Below are 15,583 nucleotides of genomic sequence, written 5' to 3'. Positions count from 1 at the left end.
GAATCCATATGGCATAAAGCTCTCCAAGCAATGCAATGTAGTTCATTTTGTGAAGCTCTACAGTGATAGACAATATGATTTCAAGCCGCTTTACTCTTGATCAGAGAGGACAGGGATTTTTACATTTACTGACTTCACTTTACATAATAGCAAGTCATTAAATAACAACTGGACCAAATTGAATACATCCACTTCATTAATTAATGACATAAGATGTTTTTACTAATCTGCTGCATTTTATAATGAATTGCCTGAATATTAGAAAAAAAATTAATTGACATCCACATGCACAGTGTTGTTGATCACGACATTATGGTAAAATGAAAAAAACAGTGATGTCTGATGTAGTTTTGGCTCATTCATATTATTAGTATGCTGACAGACTATCAATTTGAGTTAAAGCAATAGAATTCATGCAAGAGTGAATTAAATAAACATTATTATCTATATCAATTTTATTATTGATTACATTGTTTGGTTATGATTATTACAAAAGCAACATATTACATTTCGATTGGAAAAAAGTAGAATTCGAGAATTTTGTAATAACCACTGCAATATACTTCAGTTTATTCCAAAATGCTAGAAAACTGTTGTTCTCAACAGCCTCTGGCTTTATTGCCATCAGTATCTGCCTACGTATTATTGTACATTACTTTGAGTGAGTGTACTGTTATTATGGTAATCATTTCATGAATCATGTTATAATCAATATTCATGTTAAAACTGAGGACTATTAATACTGGTACACTACACATACTTGAATGCAATAATCTTGTCTTCTTTGGTTTCTATTTGCATATATTTATGCTTTTTAAAGTTGTTTTCTGAAATGCATGTAATCAAGAAACAATAGTTATAAAGAAATGTGTTCTGTGGATTTTGAAAACACCTTGAAGAAACATCACGATTAGATATTGTCACATTTATTCAGAAGTACAAGTAGAAAAAACTAAGTCTCAAAAGTTGGAGTTTTATATTAAAAAAAACATATAACATTAAAGATATAGCCATAAAAAGAAATACAAAAAATGTAAACACTGATAAATGTCCAAATCCACCTTTTAGAGACAGTACAGTTACACGGGTGCAGTTAGTTATTTTTCCTTTTCTCATTTACTCCCTTACAATTGTTAACCAGTTCACCGGCGCACCTTCATGATCTCCATTTTAAGCTTGTAAATGCTATCAGAATTAGCTGCCTTTATTGTTGTTGTTGAATATTGTCAGTTAACAAAAGCCAACTTTATTTCAGTGCAGGTTCAACATGTTTGCAAATACAAATATCAAAATGTTTTAGTGGAACTCCATCGGGCCTGCAGAATGTTTCCTCTCTTTTCTATGGTCATGTTTATAATTGATGGTCCTAATAAACTGAACTAATTCAAAGTGAAGGTGTCCCCTCGCCTTTCCTCTGTCTTTATCTCTAAACTCTGTTGCGTTGGCTCTACCTTGGAGCTGCAGTTCCTGAGTTCGCCTTTCAGCTCCGACAGCTGCTGAGCGTGGCTGGACAGAGTCCCATTGACCTGCAGCAGGAGGCCATTCGATTGTCTCTCCAGCTCGTCTCGGATTCTTTCGAGGTCCTCTGCCAAGTAGTTCAGGCCCTTACACTGGTCCTCCACGCTGGCGACACGGCCTCCGACCTCAGTCACCTCTTTTTTCACCACCATGGCAGTGCTGCGGCACCCCCGAACCTCCTCAGCCAGACGCCTCCTCATCTCCTGCAGCTCTCCCTTGAGTCGGGTCAGTCTGCGCTCACCTGCACCGAGCATGGAAGCCTGATGTCCAACCAGCTGGACAACACCCTTTATTTGCTGAGCCAGTCGAGCCTCTCGCTCGTGCCAGGAGCTATTGGCTTGTCCCACCTGGTGAACCACAGCCCCAAGTGAGTCCTGGAGGCCCTTCACAGTTCTGTTGACTGATCGCATATTTATCTGGATGATTGTCAGCTCCCCTTCAATTGGAGATTCTTTTTTTGCTCGTTCCTGTTGGTGCTTGAGGGTCATTTTCTTTACAATGTTCTGCAGTGTGTTGTTGAGACTATTTAAATGGACTTGTTGCATGTCCAGAACCTTCTTCATATCCTGCTCCGCTGCCAGGTCGTCACTTGTTGCTGCAGAGTCTCCCTGCACGGCAGACGTTTGGCTTGAGGAGCAAGAAGAGGTGCAGAGAACCTCGAGGTTGCTGAGGTGCTTTTGCACTCGATCCACATCCATCTCTAATCTCCCTCGGAGAGATTCAAGCTCTGTCTCCAGAGTGGGGACAGCGTGACCCTCCAGCAGGGCGGGGGCCGTGGCGTTACCCAGCTCTTCTAAAGCTGTTAGTAAACGGCCCTCCAGAGCCTTCAACTTGCCCTCCAGCCTGACCTCCAGGGCCGGTCCTGTCTTAGCTCTGTCTGGGACACCGTCACTCTTTCGACAGTCATGACTCTTACCCTGTACAGTCACATTGAGCTTGGCTTCAATATAAGCCAGACGGCCCTCCAATATTCCCTCTATGTGGTCTTTGTGTCCACCCAGCTCCACCCTCAGGTGCCCCTGGGACTGGTTGAAGCCTGCCACTGATGTTTCCAGCTGCTGCACCCTTTCAACAAGTCCACTCATCCTCCCACAGCAGCTTTCCACAGCCTTTACACCATCAATCTCTGATTTAAAACCTCTCAACTCCTCTCTCAAGTTTGTCGTTCTCTTATCCAGAGCATCTTCTATCTCTTCCTGCTGCTCACTTTGTTCCCTCTGGCAACGACGCCGCTCGTCACCAGCTTTCTCTTCACACCTGCTCTCTGTACCTTCAACGTGTTTCTCGAGCCTACCAAGAATCTCTTTCCTGACGTCGCTTAGTTTGGCATCAATTAGCTTCTCCACGTCTCCCTCCAGATTGCCTGTGGAGTCCGACACAATTTCTGCTCTGGAGATCTTCATCAGCGCTCCATCGTGTCCCTTCACTGTGGCTTTGAGTTCATGTAGCTCCGCTGTCTTAGCTTGCAGCTCTGTCCTGAGCTCCTCCACCCGCCCATTCAGTCCTGTGAGGTCTGGGAAGACATGTCTACCATCTAGACCCTCTTTGTCAGGGTCTCCCCCAGGAATTTCCACAAACCCTACAGTGGAGGGATTTGACGCCAAAGCTGGAGCAGGAAGAGGACCTGGGGCAGCGTTTAGCAGAGCTGACAGCATCCTGTTGGCGTCTTCTCTTAGAGACGCTCGCAAACTCTCCTCCAGTCCATTCACAGTTCCTCTCAGAGTCTCAAGCCCCTGGCTTAGACGCCGCACATCCTCTTCTATTTGGTACATTCGCTCCTCTGTCTCACTGTCAAGAGCCGGGCCTGAGGAACGAAAGAGGAGGTGTTACAGAAAAGACAAAAAAAGGAAACCAGAATACTAATGAATCATGATGTGCTACACTTTTTTTTTTTAAACACACTGTGACATTTAGTCTGTGCTTAGTTCAATATGAGAATAGGAAGAAGCAGGTTTATCCACCAGTGAATGGGAAATATGACAGAGCTGCTGGTAATTACAAGCTAACAGCAAACTGCCAAAGCTCTTAGAGCCGGACAGAGAGCAGACTGAATCCAGCAGTGACTCGCCGTAACCACACATTCAACAAGAGTGGAGGTAATTCAATGTATATATAATGTACAATATATATATAATATACAATGTATATATATAATACAATATATTGTACCTTTATTTCTACTTCTTAGTGGGGAAGAAAGAGTTAATGTTAGAATTTAAAATTTGAACCCACGCATGATCGCTTCATGGGGTTGTTCACCACCAGGGGGAGGAGGAGGGATTTCCTCTGGGAGAATCTCCTCAGGTCCTTGGATGTGCTCATGTTCATGTTCTTGGCCATCATCCGTGTGATGCTGCTCTGGCATTGGTTCTGGCATTGGCTCTGGTTCAGATGGATAAGATTCGAAGGAGGGGTCTGGATAGGGGGAGGACCTCGGAATCCCGAAGTGGCGCATGGGGTAGGAGTTAAAGCTGCCGGTGGGAGGTCCTTTAGCCTGACTCCATGGGTTGGCTTTCACATCTGTGTTAATAGGTGGGCCCTTGAACATGGGACCTTTGTAACTTGGTCCTTTCATTGGTGGACCCTTGAATGGCGGCATCATCCTCATTTGGTGTTGGTAAACAGGATGCCCCTTCATACAGCCGTAACCAGAATACCCAGGACAACAACGCCATTCCAGCTCGGTGACAGTTTTATGTGCCACCTTGAACATTGGCTTGTACATCAGACGATACCTGAGGGAACATGAAGTCAGAAACATATGCTGAAGTGTTTTATATTGTCATTGATATTGTCTCAAAAATCGGCTGTTCACTCACAGAAGAGTGGGACATTTCTGACCCCAGGAGCACTTGTTGTACTCAGCTTTTACATACGGCGCCGCCCCATCCTGCATGGTGAAAGACACGGTCTTCTCAACGACATATGCACAGTGGTTCCTTTCAGAACAGATGGGGGGGGGGGGAAATGAGAGAATAAAAGCGTGACAAATAAATATCATTGCTTGCTAAAGCTGAATTAGAGAGAGAGAGAGAGAGAGAGAGAGAGAGAGAGAGAGAGAACTTACTTGTGTCGACTGGTGGGATTTCCTTGATCATGGTGTGGAGAAAGCCCAGTTTTATATGGTTGAAACTGAGCCGGTCTGTAGAACTTGGTTTCAACCAGTGATAGAAATAAAGTCATCACTGTAAAAGTACTCACAGCCATGGCAAAATGCATCTTTGAATATCCTTCTGTTAAGTAAAAAGGTTAGATGAAAGAGTCTTCACCCCGAGGTCACAATTAAATCGCAGCAAAAAAAATATTCCTCCATCAAAGGCAAGCTCTGCTCTAAATATTCCACTGCAACTAGTTCTGTCAAAATATCTCCAACCACATCAACTCAAAAAATGTCTTGAGCGTGGTTGTGCTGTAAAGCAGAATGTCACCTTGTTGAGTGTTGCCCCCGGTGCTGGCTGTGGGTGTGGTGGACTCTGTTCAACTGACAACAGTCCACTGTGAGTTTGGGGGACTACAGACGCCACTAATAGGGCCCCACCGACCTCATCTGCATATCTCCTCCCACTCAGTCTCCTCAAAGTAACACCAGAGTGACACCGGAGGAGAGAAATGAGCCCTCATCTTCACAGTTGGGGTTATTCCTATGATGCTCTCTAATGCTCATCCAGTATAAATCAAATTCTTATTTCACATCCAGTCTGAGCTGTGCTGCTTTCCTACAGTGACATCACGGCAAACCTGAAGGGAAACACAGCGTCACCTCCAGTAAGCACAACATCAGGCCTTGTGGGATGTAGTTATTTATAGCATTGAGGAAATGTACCCTGCGTTAGGTCATCCACACTGAACGTAAAGACATGATGGGGTTATTACAAGGAAGACAATGTAGTGCAAAAAATAATAGCAATAATGGAGCTTCAGTTTCACTTCTAACGGGTTTGAATTAGAGCCAAACTCACCAGTAGGCCTTAAGGCCTGTCACACTTTGAGTTACAATATTTGAATGCTGTGAACTATGTAATAGGTCATTTTACTGTTTGTAAAGCAGTAAATGATGGTAATCATTGAACTATTGGACTAGATAATTCAAGCCCATCGAGGCAAATCGCAAACCAGAATTCTACATTCTCCTGAAGGGAGAGTAAAATCTAGAAAATGTCTCATACTGAAAGCCCTCCATTACCAATGTTAAATCCAGCCATCCATCGCGTATACCCTTGCACCTCATGCAGTCAAGGGCACGACTATCCATATCATGAATAGAAAGTTTCTCTTCCCAAAAGGCCACACGAGAAACGAGGACTGGGGAGGTGGAGAGGGTCAAGGCATAAGCTGGCTTCATGTCGTATCATATTAGAAAGCAGTGTGTCACACGATGCCGATGAGAAGCTGCTCTGCATCGGCCTTGGATGTCTCTGTGTGTTTGGTAAAGTAATGGCATTTTGAAATCTCAACTCTCGTTGCTCTGAGGAAACAGTGCAAACCACTCAGGTTGTTCTCTTTTTTAGGCTGCTACTAATTATATTCTAGTTTATCTGCGCTCTGGGGTTCCTCAAACGTGTTGATTTCATGGCTTCATTAGCACTTCATTAACTGCCAGGCACTGTAGTCCATCATATGACATATGTCAGCGATGATTATAAAACCTGAAACTGTAATCATGCTCATTTAAAAAAGGAAATAGGACAATATTTTCCTCTTTAGTGCTGTGTGGTACAAATTTAAAGCTGCACAATTTGCAAAACTAAAGTAAATGTTCATGATTACACTGCACAACTGAAAAGGATTTCCCATGGTATGTCTGAAACATAAATGCATTAATACAAAATATATTCTTTAAATCTTCAACATCGCTGTACCGCATTGATATAGTGTGAATTATCAATGGGAGATGATGTGCACGTACTTGAGGCTGGTGTAACTATGCAGACATTGTGCAGAGGTTATGTGGCAACCCGGCCGTCTGTGAAGTGAAATCTGTAAAACATCTTGGGCTCTTTAACTTCACACATGCCCACCGACACAGTCCCGAGGCCCCCAAACCTAACAGCAAACCTCCAGGAACGGGAACAAACAAAAACAAATAGGCTGTGTTAGAGGCTGTGACAGTACACACCCATGCCCGAGTGCCTCGCCCCACAAAGCCCACACATTCATTCACAACACGCGTCTTTGTGCGGTTTATTAAGGTCACCGCCACAGCTGGGACACTCTGCTCTTAAACACCACTTAGATGGAGCCACATTTCAGTAGCACGCAGTCATCAAAATTCATTCACTGTCACAAGTTTCCAACTTTTTGAGGAGTGAAATAATAAACCTACAGTCTGGAGGACAAACTAAACGTTCTTTTTTTTTTTCTACATATAAAAGTTATTGGAGGTCTTAAATAAAAGTAAAAAATTTTAAACGAGTCTTTTGACCTTCAAAACTTTGTACATTTAATTTTCTTACTCATCTGTCCCTCCTTTTCTTTCTCATTCAGGAATGCTAAGCAGCATCAGAATAGGTATGTAATTCATTTACAAGGTAACAAAAACTCTCTTGTTATCATGTGACTCACGAGGCCGACTGTGACCTTAATTAAACATAAAGCAGTGAGGAGGCATTTAAGTAGGAAAAAAAGGCTGGTTTCAATGAAATTACATTAAGAGGGGGGCATTCAGACTTTTTTGGAAGGCAAAGATTTGCAGCAAATATTGTTTTTGCTTTTGTTTCTCTTCTTGCTTCTCCTGATTTATTGAGTGACCTTTCAGAGGGAATCCCGGTGAGGATTGAGATATCCATCCATCTATCACCTATCACTGCATGATATGAGCAAGTCACAGTGATAACATTCCTCTTTCAATGTGGATAATCCTTTTAAATCTTACTTAAAAAGTAAAAAAAAAAATTTTTTTTAAAAGTTTGACAGAGAGGTGGCCTCTTGGTGTAGTGGTGAGCATTTCAACTGCAGCGAGTGCAACTGGAAGACAGTAAGAAAGGTCGAGTTCAAATCCGAGCCAGAGGCTTTCAGTGCCGGGGGGATTGCAGGTTCCCTCTGTGTCCGTTTTAGTGTCATCTGGGTTCTCCGGCTTCCTCCACAATAAAACAATGACTTTACTTTATTGGAATAGTGTCTTGCTGAAGGACACTTGGACAGAGTGAGAGGGTGATCAAACCGCCAACCTTGGCATGTGACGGGCAGCTGCTCTACCAACTGAGCCACATCCACCTTGACTTTGCTCTGACCGTGAGTGATCGTCCCGGACGTTACCCTTCACTTCACTCTTCACTGTGTGCCAGCAGGACTTGGCTGCAGCCCCATTTCAGCTCGATCACTCATTATCAAGAACCCGTTAAGATAGAAATTCTAATTTGTTGCTCAATTAATAGTAGAAATAGTAAGTATAACAGTAAAAACTCCTTCTGTGCGTTAAATTTCTGTTTACCGTTCATGTGTGACCCTGAATAATTTAAGCGTTTTTTCCATAATAGGTGAAAGGTGACGTTCCTGGAATGAGTTGTAAATTAACACTGTCCTCAATGTTATCTGCTTCAATGTCAGCCATGTAATTACAATTCCTCTCTGTCGCTGACATCATGTTTTCTGGGCACAATGTTTTCTTCGCCTTCATATTCTGGCACCTTTTTTTTATTTTTTACGACACATTATTATTTGTTCAGTTATCAGTTACTCATTTAATACAGTTCTTTTTAATCCGTACCATATGAAATCTATGGAAGGAAGAAAAACAAATCAACACTAAACAACCCAGGTCCGAAAAAAAGTTTAGAAAGTATGTATACTCATTCTTAATGTATGGGAAGTACATTTTTAACGCCTGCTAAATGACTACACAAAAAGTCTATTCAAAGAAGTATTAGTACTTCGTTACCTCCCACCTCACACTTACAGATACAATTCTACTGTATTTAAGAATAAATCGGTGTAAATTTTACACCTTTACGTTTGAAAAACGGTCAACACTGAGCTCATTATTTAGCTCTTGATTGACCTGCTTTAGAGGCAGGTCCATTTCCTGAGTCCCTGTTTGTCGCAGCTCCTCCCTCGTTCACCTGGAAACACCCGGATCAGTGAGAATACACAACATTGTGTGTATGTTGGCTATATATTATCCCTCGGCCCTTTCCCTCTCTCGATTGTAAACAAGCTTTCATTGTACCCTGTGAAACATGTTGCAGGGCACACGTTGTGCAGCTCTGGCCCCGCGGAACAAGCGCGGCTTTATTCTGGCCGTGCTGTGGCCGCTCCACCCTGCGTTTTCCTTGAATGGCGTCATACAGTCCGAACTGTTTTATCCTCCACTCACCTGCCCGTCACGATGCTTACGTCAGACTAGGGTTTGTTGGTGGACTTTTCCGGCGGCGTGGGGGCGAGACCCAGCCCGCCTGCATGCCGGTGGCAAAGTCAACAACCGTGTGTGAGTCTGAGCAACATATGGAGGGCTTCATTTTTGTTTGTCTCTTCCTTGTTTCTGTTTAGTTTTGACACCAGCTCTCCACATTCTGAGCCGGCCTGCAAATCTCTTCATGTGTTTATTCAAGTCGTTCCGTTACTGGACTGTGAGACTTTGGCAGCACTTCATCAACAGCAGTGGCTCTTAAAGTATTTGCAAATCATTTCAACTTTGATTTGGATCCTGATCAAAAGAACAGGAAAGTTGTATTGTTTTTTTTTTTTTTTTTTCTGGGACTGGAAACAACCAATCCGATATTGTGAGCTTTATAAAAACCCAACTGTGAACATCTGACCCAAATCTCTGAGAGCTGAATGCTAATTTATCAATGGCTCTGGCCTGACAGGCTGAAATGTTGGTGCGGAGAGCTTTTATTTATCTGGGTGACTGCGAGTTTAGGAGCCAATCCAAGTCTAGAACTGGCTTTAAAAGTTGACTGTAATTTGCAGCATTGTTTGTTTTTGACTGACCTATATCCGCTCCTGTGTGTTCACAGGCATGTTAAAGAACAAACAGCACTTCACGAGTTCTGAAGCTTGTTTCCTCTGCTGGTAAACCCACAGTTATGTGCGCTTCAAAAGTTCTCCAGGTTTCAGTTAATCCAGGTTTCTGAGCACACATATACTGTATATTGCTTTTTTAATTTATTTTTTTTTGCATTTGTGAAAATATATTCTAGAGTGCTCACAAGGAATTAGATAAGAAAAATGGTAGTTTGAACAAGCTTAATTCATGAAGTGCCAATTAAGAGCCTATAATGGTCTATAATGGCAAAATGATTAGCTCTTTACAGGCTCTTTATTGGTTCTTTATAGGCATTTTATAGACTCCTAACAGGGATTTTATTGTCACTTTATAGGTCCTTTACACGTGGTTTATAGACACTTTATATGCATTTCAATAGGTAATTTAAAATGACTTTTTAGGAATTCTATTTTCATTTTATAGGATCTCAATAGCCATTTCATTGACATTTTACTGGTGCTTTGTAAGCACTTTATATGGTCTTCAAAGACTCTTTATAACACTTGAGAAGGATTTTATCAGCCATTTATAAGTGCTTTAAAGACTCGTTGTAAATGCCTTTTAGCCTTTTAATATGCATTTTATAGGTCCTTTATGTGATGTTCATAGACTATGCACTTTATAGACCATTTATAAGCACTTCATGTGTTTCTTTTTTTTAATGAGCTATTTATAGGATCTTTGTAGATTCTATATTGACACATTAGAAGTTCTTTATATACTTTCATACAAACTCTTTATAGGCACTTTATCGATTCTTTATAAGTTTTCATAGGACCTTCATAGACACTATATAGGCACTTTTTGGACTCGTTATTTCGTCTTTATTTATTCTTTAAAGACTAAAAAGAACATTGCAATCTCTTTACAATCAGTTTCTAGGCACTTTCTTTGGTATATTATCGGGGCCATGGCACACTTCACACATCAGCCACTGCACACGTTTGTTGTTGCCTGGCGGATGCCAGTGTTTTAACATTTAGATTAACACAAATTCTCACACACATTATGATATTATAGATACTTATGGGAATTCCTCTGCCCTAAGCTGGCGTTCCTCGGTTGTTGCTTTTTTTCCCCCCTCGGTCCTTCCTGCTGTTTATTTTGCTCGTCATAGACAGTCCGACATCTTTTTCTCTGTTTGGATGCGTGGCAGTTTTTAGTTTTGCGATTGATGACAGGCAGAAAAAACTACTGATTAGATGTTTTATTGCAAGAAAAAGAATACGTTGACAGAAGTGAACAAGTATTTTCTTAATAGTGGTCTTATTATATACCCCCAAAATCTGGTCCAATTGTATGAAATAAACTCACTCTAACCATAGTTATCCTCCAATTCCCTTTGACAGCGTCTCCAGAATCATCAACATACTTCATGTCTTGGATAGAAGAAAATTTAAAAAAATTTAAAGATACTACTCTGAGCTGCAATTTGGATTGTTTTACTCACCACACTGTATTTCATTCAAAGGTGAACTGGTCAGTCCCTGATTCACTGGTGTTTAGCTGTTCTGGGCTTAATCTGTATTTACTTGTCTTTACCTGTATTTTTAAAGCGTCAAGGCCAATACAGTATAGTGACTATGAACAGTTCACAGCTGTTGCAATTGATACTGAACTAGGAAAGTCATTTCAAAGCTCTAATTTTAATTTACAGACCCGTTCTTCATTTCATAAAGAACTTTTCTATATTAAATACATCTTACAGCTCAAGTTTCAATCTAATTGTTTTCTTTGATTATGTTTGAGGTTGAGATGTTTATGTACAAGATCACATCTTTATACTATTACTTCATAATAATTGTGCTGCTGTTATTATCTGATGGATGGATGGATGTTATATGTTAGAAAAAATAAACCCCGTACAAATTAAAAAAAACAAAAAAACAAAACAACAACCTCAAAGACACTGTGCTCAGTCTCTGCTTTATTTATTCATGCTTATGTGGAAACAAAAATCAAACGGCTCCTCTTTCCTCTTTATATGTTCCACATTTGTGCCTGATGCAAATACGTGTAACAGAACAGAAACCAAAGACGAGTGATTTAATTTGGGCAACAGTCGTACATGTTCCTGAAAAACCAACAGAGCAGCAGGCCTGGAGTGTGTGACAAGTCCACAGAATAATACTGCCCCCTAGTGTCCACTGCACCAAACAAACTGCCACCAGAGCTGCTTTGGCTGCTTTGTCTCACCACACCTGTCAGCAATAAAACAGGCGGCAAGTAAGAAGGTATTAATAGTGTTTTGTAGCAGCTGCGTCACAGTCCCATATGTGTAACAGACATATTTTCTCTTTTCCTCTGATGAATCATAAAAAATAATCTATGAAAATCGGATAATTGGTTAAACATTCAAACAAAAGCCAGCTGCTGAGTGCAGCCATGGAATGTGGACTATTAATATTTGAGGCTCTTTCATGTTCTCTCCTGAGGAAACTATTAATTCACGCCCTTCCTTTCATCTTGCGGAGCTCTAAGCAGCCAAATGTGTCCAGGCTTAAGGTTTAAGAGAGGCCCCTGTGCCGCAGTATCCCTTTCCTCACAAGCATTTGCAGAAACCGCTCCCTCACCCTCTCCAGCAAACTTACTCCAGTCAGCTGGGTCAGCCTGCAGTGTATCTTGGGTAATTCACACTGCATCTGTGTGACCGCTGTGTTGAGAAATCAGGACAAGGCAGCAGTTGCTTGTGGAAAATTACTGCAAATCATTGTGGATAAACTCGGGCATAGATTATGTGAGGATGTCTGGTGCATGTTGTCGTCGAATGCGCAATCATTTCAAATAATCATCAACCTCATGATGCAATGTCAACAACAGCAGGGAGCTCCTCCGTACATCCTTTCTTGGTGTCTTCTGGTTCCAGTGAACCCGGGGAGACTCGGTGTTAAATCAGGACAGGCGGAGCATCGCATCATTTAGCACAAACTGCCTCACCGTTGTTGCTGTCAGCAACTGTTTCATTACAAATAGAACACTTCACAGTTCCCCTGAGAATTTCACCTTCACCTCGTCTGCAAACTACCGCCTCTCCCAGAGCAGTAATTAAATCCTGCACTGTCCAAAAAAGGCTTTACCGAGTTATAAAAACAAAAAAGATTTTCTAAAAGTGAAGCAATGCAATTACTGCTGTTGTTTGTTTCTGAATGCAACTGCTTTGTTCACACTTTTACCTTGTTTTTCCACTGCACCAGAAGGACACGTCTGGCCTTGTGAATTAACCACTGTGTTATCCAGGTTATATCTGGTACTAAAATCATAGCCTCCATGATTTCTAATTTTTAATGTGGAACATTTGAGTTGATTTATTTAAACAGGTCATCACAAGTGATTTGCTTCATTTGCTAAATCTACCCCCAATTTTTTTATTCGTGGCATCCTCCTCACTTTGACTCTTTTTATATCTGCAAGGATCAGAATTTTAACTCCATGTAGATTTTAAAAGTCAAGACAAGGTTGTTGTTTTTTCCTGTATTATAACAGTATATTGTCTTTGTGGAGCACTTCAAAACTGTTTCAGGCTCTTTTTTTTTTTTTTTTTTTAATAATAGTCTAGATATGATGGGGGAGATGAAGATAAATGTTCAGATCAGATGTACCCTTCACTTCCCCCAGTTTTAGCTGGGTCAAGTTCCAGTGCCCATGACCCCCACCATGATACTACAGGCATGAATCCATGGTGATCTGATAAATCTCAGAATGTCTTATCGCTGCTATCTATTTGTTTTATTTATAGTATCATGAATAAATCTTATGCCACCGATCCTACCAGTTAGTTTACACATCAACCTGACCTGCAGCCTCTCGATTGAAAGACGACAGACTTTACCCACAGCTGCCCCCTGATTGCTGCCGGGCGAGAGTGTTGACCGCTTCACCACTGTGCAGCTCTTCTGTCAGGAAGCTTCTAAGTATCATTTTAGTTTTTCATACATGTTATATAACAATCTTCAAAGTTCCTTAATCATACCAGTTTCGTGCTGTGCAACTTTACAACACAAGTATTTTATATGTGATTCAACTGTTTAATACCTAGAAGTCATGAATAGATCATTTGTTTCTGTACAGACTTTATGTGATGTTCTACTGTATACATGAAGCATAATCTTTATTTATTTTGAGCTACCTTGTTGTTTCTAATCTTTCATCAACACTGCACAGCACTGAGAGAGAGAGAGAGAGAGAGAGAGAGAGAGAGAGAGAGAGAGAGAGAGAGAACCCCCTATCCCATGTACTCATTTTAGTTTGATAACACGAGCTACTGCAGAGTCATATTTTTGTTTTTCGCCACTCGTTTGCTGATTCCAGCCAAATTGCTGCAAAACCAGAGCAGCCAGATATAAAAGATATAAAATATTTATAAATATATGGATAAGATCCAGTAAATGTATTATAGCGCACGCTCTTTAGGGACAATTCCCTCTGTAACTTCTTACATCTCCAGTAAGGCTCATAGAGGTGAATGAATAAACACACCATCTTTTTTTTTTTTTTTTTTTAATGTATTCTTGTTCCAAATCTGCATATGTAGCAGTGTGTGACTGATGTTTGCTTAATGGTCTTTAAAAGGAAAGCACTGATAATGAATTCAAGTGGAAGAAATTACAAAATGTCCGCGTACTTTTACTGGAAAGTTGAAGAAAGTTTATTCCTCCTCTAACCTTATAAAAAATGAAAAACCAGACTGTGTTGGCCTCAGCTTCAAATGGCTTATCATCATGGGGGAACTGCTTCTGTCCATGTATATGAAGAACAAACCCTCCTCCTGACCCTGCTTCTTCTTTTACTTCTATTATCTGTGAGTCTGTATCTGATCTCTTATTTCCAACAATGTTTTCTCTCATTGGGGAACATCAAACTGACCATAAAGCCCTTTTTATTTCAGCATTTCTCGTTTCCATCTCAGCGATGTACTTAAAGGCAAAGAGACACAGCGAGGAAGACAAAGGATAATGATTTTTTTTTTTTTACATTTTTCATTCTGAAATCTGTACAACATAAAGGCTGAATAGTGGATATGAAAGAGTGTTTAACATATTTAGATTTATATGAGATATAGATTTGCTCTGTCACCTCATAACCTCAATCTGAATGCTGAAAAATACATTTTATGCATGCATGATTATCAAAGTGACTTTATTGGACTATATATTATACTAAGATGCTTTTTTATGTTTTAAAGTAACTCACTTTTTGTTTTTATGCTGTTATGAATTTTATGATGATGATCTTTTAAATTACCTTTCACATCTGCTCCTCAATTAATTTCAACTCCTCCCTTCAGGCTGTTGTTAGAGAGAATCTTCAACAAGGACAATCAACATTATTAACAAGGCGTCACGAAATGTCACTGTTTTATATGTTTGCATAACGATGTTCCGTGTCTTTTTTATTGTGCTTTTATGTTTTCAAAACAAATTTTTTTCCACTCCTGCAGTGGACGTGGCATTTCTTCTGACTCTTGATTTTGATGTCGTCCACACAGACCGTGTTTCATCCTCTGACCTGGAAAGAATCTGTCTGAGGATCAATGTATTGTGCTATTTATAAGAACTCCTTTGTTCCAAGCGCTGTCAAGGCAACCAATGAAAATATGGCTGTGAATAGGGTTTTTGGTGCTGCAGACTGGTGAAATATAAGCTTTTAAGTGTACAGATTTTACTTTCTGTTACAGGTTGTGTTCTTAGTCATTTTGATTGTTTTCAGTGGTGCTTTTCATGCACGTTTAATTAAAAATGATTTTGTGTTTGTGGGTAATAATGGTTTTCTCAGTTTAACTTGGCTATTAACCTTTGCATGAGATGAGTAAAAGCATTCTCAAAAATGTTCATTTAAATAGAGGCCAGTGAAATAGGTCATGTGTATTAAAGAGGGGATGAGTGATTAAAATGAATCGATAGGAATTGCCCTGCCCCATTTTTTGCCTTTTCTCCACCATTCTTTATGCACTCCTGAAATATGAACTACATTTTTTTCTTCGTTTCATGCGGGTGGAAAACCAATTGGATGAACAATTTAAGGGGAAAGAACAGGATGTAATTTTATAGATTGGCTTATTGGTATGTTCAGAGCTCCTGTCTA

The 15,583-nt window shown here is 40.5% G+C and overlaps 1 protein-coding gene across 1 annotated transcript; it reads right to left on the bottom strand.

The window, feature by feature from the left end:
• Positions 1-915: 915 nt before the first annotated feature.
• emilin3a (elastin microfibril interfacer 3a) lies at positions 916-5,017 on the bottom strand. Its single transcript, XM_080468766.1, has 4 exons — positions 4,586-5,017; positions 4,338-4,457; positions 3,751-4,253; positions 916-3,322 (listed from the first exon to the last, which is right to left on the bottom strand). The coding sequence occupies exons 1-4, from the start codon at positions 4,735-4,737 to the stop codon at positions 1,380-1,382; spliced, it is 2,718 nt and encodes a 905-aa protein (XP_080324892.1). The 5' UTR covers positions 4,738-5,017; the 3' UTR covers positions 916-1,379.
• Positions 5,018-15,583: the final 10,566 nt, after the last annotated feature.

Source organism: Lipophrys pholis (genome assembly GCF_963383615.2).
Source record: "Lipophrys pholis genome assembly, chromosome: 8".
Lineage (NCBI taxonomy): Eukaryota > Metazoa > Chordata > Actinopteri > Blenniiformes > Blenniidae > Lipophrys > Lipophrys pholis.
This window is presented reverse-complemented; position numbering and strand designations above follow the sequence as displayed.